This window comes from Salvia miltiorrhiza, chromosome 7, assembly GCF_028751815.1.
Source record: "Salvia miltiorrhiza cultivar Shanhuang (shh) chromosome 7, IMPLAD_Smil_shh, whole genome shotgun sequence".
NCBI classification, from domain to species: Eukaryota; Viridiplantae; Streptophyta; class Magnoliopsida; order Lamiales; family Lamiaceae; genus Salvia; species Salvia miltiorrhiza.
In genome coordinates, this window is record NC_080393.1 from 20,568,198 (window position 1) to 20,575,562 (window position 7,365).

Here is a 7,365-nt window from a genome sequence, read left to right on the forward strand (position 1 = left end):
TCGACGCCAAAAATCACCATTTAAATACAATAATATCATGGAATTCACACCACTCACTATTGCAATGTATTATTTCGATTGAGACAATACTAACACCCTATTAAGCATAACTCAATTCAGTGCTGCAGTCAATGACAACATATTACATCTAAGCAATCAAAACACAAGAACTTGTTTTTAGCTTTCAACATGTCTAGCAACCTTTTTCACCAAACAGGATGAAAAGCTTGGGCAATGAGTCACGGCCATTTTTCGTAGATCCGGCCATTTTCTTGCTAGCCCATCGCCTCAACACCAAACTCAGTCCCTCTCCTGATACATCAGTAGCTGAACTGTAAACAGGAGTGTTGGAGATCAGATCCCTAATACTTAATCTTCTGCATAGAGATGCAACAGAATTTGATTCAGTTTTTCAATCTTGGTGAAGTGAAATTTGATTCATAATAGATGAATTATCAGCACTGGCACAAGAAACTAAGGATTTGTGACTTACAAACAGAAATAATCGTATATGTATAAGCACTAAAACCGAAGGTTTCATCATTCGCTTTGATGAGTGAGCCCAAGCAAGCTCCGACAATCAACAGGATCAGATAATCTACTGCTTGTGTTTTTGCCTCTCGCAGTAGCTGCATACCAACCCTGTGAAATTAATTAGATAGAAAAACGAGAGTGAATTTCATGGAGATAAACATTTATTTAAGAGGTAAACAGAAAATTAAATACAATTTTAGAGCATCAATAGTTTTCAGGTACAACATAAACAACCAAGACTAGTAGCTATATTTTTTCATCACAATATCTAATTATTTATATATCTTCCTAATGAAGAAACAAGAAACTAGTACTGTTCTTTTCTTCAAACAAATAGTAGTTGATGCAGTGTGCAAATTGTGTTAGAATAGAGTAAGACTTGAACAAGAGCAATACCTTGAAACCGCAACTACGACACCAGCTGCCACAAGAAAGCATCCCATAATTTGGTTCAAATAGTATCTTTTACCCAACAGGAGGCTAGAAAAGACCAGTTGCCAAGCCAAGAATGTCTTGCACACACAAATCACTTATGGCTATAAGTATTTAATTCCAGAATAAACAAGTTAGTACAGTCAACAACACTTTTAATTTGCTAGATTGGATAGTTTGTATCAATTAATCATTCCTTGTAAATGTAGATCAAAGTTGCTACCACGTACATCATTCAATTTTGTATTGGAACGAAATAAATACAACTTGTCGAATTGCATATCAAATCTGCAGATAATTACATTGCTAAAATCTAAAAATCGACAATATTTCAGATAAAGAGTAGTTGATTACTTGATATAATAAGGGTATGGCTGGTCCCGGAAGCATGGCTGCAAGAGATGGTGTTGAATAAAAAATGAGTAAATTAATGTTATATGATCTCATGTGTATGGTAAGGGCTTTGCCAATTAAATTCAAAGGGTGTGATAATTGGTCCATTTATACACAAAAAATGAGTATTGTACCTCCGGCATACATCCCGCATATAGAAGAAAGGAATTCAAGAAAGCCAATCGCAACAAAGGGCGACTTGGGAACAGCCAGCATCTCATTGGTCGTTACGCCGACATGATATCTCACATACAGCACCCAGAAGAAAACTACCACCAACCTGCATCATTTATTAATTCTATATATATATCACAAATTAAATGAAAAGTTAAGGTACCAATTTAGAGCTACTCCCTCCATTCAGGAATTCATGATGTTTGCTCAGATAAATCTGCGACTTGCTCAGTGAAGATAGCCATGGAATTCACACCATTAACAAACAATACGATGACTGGATGCAATTCAGCCAAAAAGAGCACTCAATAGTCAATACACCCTTTTCTCTACGAAAACCAAAGAAAAATGAAAACTTCTGCAATAAATTGAAGCTAATCTACAACAAAAATTAGCCCATAAATAATTGATTTTCTAGATAAATTGCGGTCACTTATGCACACACACAAAAAAAGAAAAAGAAAACAGAATTACCTCTGACAAATGTAGTGCAGCAGTTCATCGGTACCAAAATACTCAATATTGATATTAATCAATTGGCCCTGGCCGTGGAAGACGCCGTCGCCACCAAGCTCTTCATCACCAATCAAATTCACCCTTCACCAAAATCCAATCGCACAAAAAAGCCCTAATTCCTCACGTCCACGAGAAAGAATTAACCCAATTTCCCTTCAATTCACTACTCTGATGATTCCTCACCACCACAGTTGCGCCACCAAGCCATGCCCCCATCGGTTTGTCGAGCCCACTGAGGCGGTCGACGGTTGCGACGCCGGACCCCCTTTCATTTTAAACGGTGATCTGCAAACCCTAATTATCTCTCTATTTCCCCTCTTTCTCTCTTTACACTTACGTCGGCGAGGAACCGCCTCCAGCGCCAGCACCGACGTCGGAGAAGAATGATGCTCCGCCTCCGACTGCGGATGAACGACGCTTATACGATTAGCAGAGAGAGAGAAAGAGAAGAGGGGAGAGAGAGCAAAAGTGAGAGAGCGAGAGAGAAGGAAGAGAAGGAGCGATGCTACAGAGACAGAATTTGCCCATATTTATGGAGGGATATTTTAGTCTTTTCGCGCTAAAAGTGGCTAAAATTTTATGTTTTTATCCTATAGGCTAAATTTTAATTTTGCTATATAAAATAGGCTACTTTAATATATTGACACAAAAATAATAAGAAATTATATACCAATTATTTGGAAATTCATATATTCGGCAATGAAATAATATTCACTACAAGAATTGAGCTTATAGACAACATAATATAGACAACATGCTTCAAAACCTATTGTCTAATATGATTATAGACAACGGTTTTCCAAACACCATTGTCTATTTATGGCGGTCATAGACAACGAGTCTAAAAACCGTTGTCTATTATAACTATAGACAACAGATTTTGGAAAAATCGTTGTCTACTTAGGGCGGTCATAGACAACGGGTTTGGAAACCGTTGTCTATTAGAAAATAGACAACGGTGTTCAAGCGCGTTGTCTATGACCGCCTTAAATAGACAATGGTTCTCCAAAACCCATTGTCTATTAGAGAATAGACAACGATGTTCAAAGCTGTTGTCTATTAAATATCGTTGTCTATTACCATATCAGATTTAATAAAAAAAGAAATTTTAATTACATATCAGATTTTACCATCAAAATACAAAATTACTCTACAAAATTAATTCAAACCCTAACTTAATTCAAACCCTAACATGATGGCAAGTCATAAGTTACTCTAAGTGAGCTTATTCTGATTTCTACAAGAAGGGATGCTCATTAACTACCGACTAGCTATATGAGTGTTTATTAACTAATGATGATGACTTTGAATCGCCAGTATCCTCCAACTATTAGTTTTTGTAACAATTAAAATGTTTAACAGCCACTGCTTCTTGAATTTCACCAGTTGAACATGCTGGATAAGATAAACCAATTTCTTTAATGCTACTCTGACATCTTCAAAATATATCAATCAGATTGTTGGAGATATTACCAAAGCAAGCACATTGCTACCTGAGTAAAATCGGTGATTAATGTTGTTTCAGTTATTGTTGGCCCAAAGGAAGGTGATACTCCAGATAGGGCCAAATATAGCCAGGTACTTACAGCCTCGTGATAAAACGAGGAAAATTCATAGCTTGCAGAAAGGAAGGTGGAATCACATATGGAGCGTTTTCTGTATTTTATTTTTATTTTTATTGTTATTGTTCTATGCTTTCTACAATGCTGACTCTGTTGCTTTTGGCCCGAATTCTGATCTTTCTCCATCTGTGCTTATATAGGGAATCAAGTTCTTCGAACCAGAGGTTAGTAATTGTATCTGTTCATTCTATATCAATGTGGCTTTTATAGAATACCAGAGACAATCTGGTGTGCGTGATGCCAGCTGGAATGACAAGCAATAGCGGAAATTTCAAAAGATTCAATGCTCTGCCTACTGTGAATGAGATGGAATTGATTTCAGCTGTTGTTTCTGGACATCTAGATCCTTCTGTTATGGCATCGGCACCTGGTAAGTGCTTCAGCTTATTAATACCTGAAAATATTTCTTATTCATAAAAAGATTGCAAAGCAGAAAGTTTGCCTACCCTCTCTACTTGGTATACTCTCTCCCTCTCTCTCTCTCTCACACACATTAATGTATAATGAATGGATTCACATTTCCAACATAGGAAATAGTTCTTGATTTTGAAATATATTTTGTTTCAGTGGTATAGAAGTCCCGGAAAAACTGGATCTCACTGCAAAATTGAATATTAATCGGGGCGAGACGCCGCCACAGTTCGGGAGGAAGGGGCTGAGGAAGGCAGCGCTCCGGCATATCCCGGTGGAGGTGTACGGGTCGAGGCAGGGGGTGGGGTCCACGGACTGCCCGATATGCCTTGGTGAGATATAGCATTAGATGGAGACAAGATGAGGGTACTGCCCAAATGCTTAGATGGAGAATATGCATTATGAGATATAGCATATTGTTTGAATGTAATATTTAATGAATAATGTTTGAATGAATGTATGGATTTTTAGTATTAATATATGTATTTTTAGTTTTCTATTATGAGTTTTTAGTATTGGTAAATATATATTTAAAAAATAAGGAAATATAAATAAATTACAAAAAAATATTGTAACACAAGAAAAGACAACGAGCAGGAAAAGTGTGGTCTATCAATAAATAGAAATTGTTGCCTATATTAAAAAAATTGTGGTCATAGACAACGGTTTTATTAGAATAGACAACGGTTTTCCGACTGTTGTCTATCAGAGAATAGACAACGGTTTTCCGACCGTTGTCTATGACCGCCCTTCAATAGACAATACATTCATTTACAACAGTTGATTTTCTAATAGACAACGTTTTTGTCCGTTGTCTATTTGCTTTTTTCTTGTAGTGATTCTATAGCCAAAAAATACAGTATCCGCCATAAAATTATTTTCTTTATCAGTAGCCGCTAACAAAAAAGGTAGGGCGGCTACTGGGTCCTTTGTACGATTTTCTGGCGGATACTGGGCCTTTGAGGCAGAAAATATTATTTTATCTCAAAATATGTATAAGTTTTAATTTTTCAGCTTGTTATGAATGTTTAAATATAACATACGCATTCCTCTTTTGTATTTGTTGTTTTTTTTTTGTTAATTTTTTAGTAAAATATTAAAAGTACATACTGAGAAGGTGACTCTGCAAAAATTTTGGTTGTAGTGGGGCATTAATGCTAATTTTATGCATGTGTGAGGTGACATGCAATAATAGATTGAAGCCGTATTGAATGAACACTACACTTCACGTGAACTTTTTGTAAGGAATCAAGTTTAGTCCTTATAAGGCTGCATTTGTGAATGACCAAAACACAAATTGAAATACTCACCTTGAATTTCAGAAATTCAGGCATACCCTAAAGATTTGAGTGGTTTTGTGCGAGAGCAGACAATTTGTGTTGAATTTCAGCCCGAAAAGGTGATTCTTCTGTATTGTTTGTATAAATTATAGTTTGCATATTTAATCGTATGTTGTTTTTAACGTTGAGAGCATGTTTTACGTTATTTTAATGAATTTCTTTATTATCTGAACTTTAAAAGCATGTTAGGGAAATATTAAACCTGTTTCTAATATAATTGAATGTTTTGAACAAAAAAATTAAAGTATCCGCCAGAATTTCATTATCCGCCGACAATAGCCGCCGACCCCACAAGGTCAGCGGCTACTGGTGACGGATAACGATATTCTGGCGGATACTTCATTTTTCGAGCTTATTGTGATGTTTTAAACTTTTTAAGCGTATTTTAATACTATACTTTATGTGGTTTTATAGATGGAATTCGTGAGATACATATATGTGAGATACAACGGAGTCGTCGATGGTATACACTATGTTGGCGGGACTACGGAGGTCCTTCCCCTCTTAAATGAAACAGTTGCGAGCCTGATATACAGCATCAACAATGTGCTGACAACGCATTCGTTGAGCCCGAACTATTAATTGTATTATTTGGCGACCAATCGATTTGGAAGGGAGACGAAATGCGTAATAAGTGACGACGATGATGTGCAAGGCTTGTTGGAAACTGCAGAATATCCCATGGTGTACGTTGAGCACAACAACGACCCGGTCGAAGAAGCGTACATCCCTACTTTTGATTTTGGCCAGGCTTCGGGATACGGAGATGATGAAGCACAATCTAGTCAGTATGAGACGTCGTATCATGCTCGCGAGAGCGCGCCTCCAACACAGTACTTTTCATGGGATGGGCAACCGTTGGACGAATCCGCATGGAATCTGAATGAAATGTGCGGGAGATTCAACCAGGTGCGGACGGATGAAGCCGTACAACCTGAAGACGAAGCCGAAGAACCTGATGACGATTCTGATGAAGAAGACGAAGAATACGATCCAACGAACGAGTCGGGCACAGATTCTGCCGCCTCTGAGGATTTATTAGACGATGATCTGATAGAGTTCACGGCGACCGAGCGAGCAGGTTGGATCCGACAAAGTAGAACTCGTCATGAAAATCCGACGGACTCGACCGGTGATCTATCTAATTGGATAGTTCCGTTGATTCCAGTGGATGCCACGACTTCGCTCGTTGCTCGCGAGAGTGAGCTGTCCAGAGTTGCTGATTTGGGGAAGAACTCTTTTTACAACAGTAAAGAAGAATTGGTCCTTGCTGTTGGCTTCTGGAATATGAAGCAAGGGGCTGAGGCAAAAGTTGTACGCTCAGATCAGGGACGCCTCTATTACAAGTGCAAGCACTCTGATAAGTGCAAGTTCGATGTGCGTGCATCTTGTCACGGCGGAGGGATGTGGGGAGTGCATAAGTTTAAAGAGCACTCTTGCGAAGGGGAGTTGGGCATTTTGAAACGAATAAAGGCACATTCGAATGTGGTTGCAGCTTATGTGGAAAAAAGAATACGCGATGACGGAGAGGTCATTAAGCCGAAATCTATTATGTCAGAGTTGTTACGTGAATTTGGCGTCAGAATCAAATATGATGTCGCGCTGCGTGCAAGAAATCTCAGCTTAGAGAAGATATACGGTCGAATTGATGATTCGTTCCTTCTTCTGCCCAAATATTTGTATGCCCTAAGTCAAGCGAATCCAGGCACCGTGATGGATTTGGAAGTAGACGAAAACAACCGGTTCAAACATCTGTTTCTTGCTCTTGCGGCATCCATCACACCTTTCTTCTTTTCGCTTCGGCCAGTGATTGTGGTCGACGGCACACACTTGAAGGGGAAGAACAATGGCATTTTGTTCGTCGCCGTGACAAAAGACGCAAACGAGCAAGTTTTTCCGTTGGCATTTGGTGTCGGGCCGATCGAGAATGATGAGTCATGGAA

At 38.4% G+C, this 7,365-nt stretch overlaps 1 protein-coding gene across 5 annotated transcripts; it reads right to left on the minus strand.

The window, feature by feature from the left end:
- Nucleotides 1-2,553, minus strand: LOC130993321 (protein CLT2, chloroplastic-like). 5 transcript variants are annotated; one of them, XM_057918154.1, is made up of 6 exons: nucleotides 2,008-2,528; nucleotides 1,494-1,639; nucleotides 1,321-1,358; nucleotides 931-1,046; nucleotides 494-642; nucleotides 1-332 (listed from the first exon to the last, which is right to left on the minus strand). In XM_057918154.1, the coding sequence occupies exons 2-6, from the start codon at nucleotides 1,573-1,575 to the stop codon at nucleotides 301-303; spliced, it is 417 nt and encodes a 138-aa protein (XP_057774137.1). In that variant the 5' UTR covers nucleotides 1,576-1,639; nucleotides 2,008-2,528; the 3' UTR covers nucleotides 1-300. The 5 variants fall into 5 exon arrangements, 4 of the variants coding, with proteins under 4 accessions (XP_057774137.1, XP_057774136.1, XP_057774135.1 ...); XM_057918153.1 differs by having other exon boundaries at nucleotides 1,494-1,810; XM_057918152.1 differs by having other exon boundaries at nucleotides 1,494-1,862.
- Between the last annotated feature and the right edge of the window lie 4,812 nt (nucleotides 2,554-7,365).

Excerpts from the sequence above, each read along its gene's own strand:
- LOC130993321 (XM_057918154.1), bottom strand. The coding sequence starts at position 1,575 with ATGCTGGCTGTTCCCAAGTCGCCCTTTGTTGCGATTGGCTTTCTTGAA. Across the intron at positions 1,359-1,493 it reads ATGCGGGATGTATGCCGGAG|CCATGCTTCCGGGACCAGCC; the intron begins GTACAATACTCA and ends CATCTCTTGCAG. Across the intron at positions 333-493 it reads ATATACGATTATTTCTGTTT|TTCAGCTACTGATGTATCAG; the intron begins GTAAGTCACAAA and ends TCCTGTTTACAG.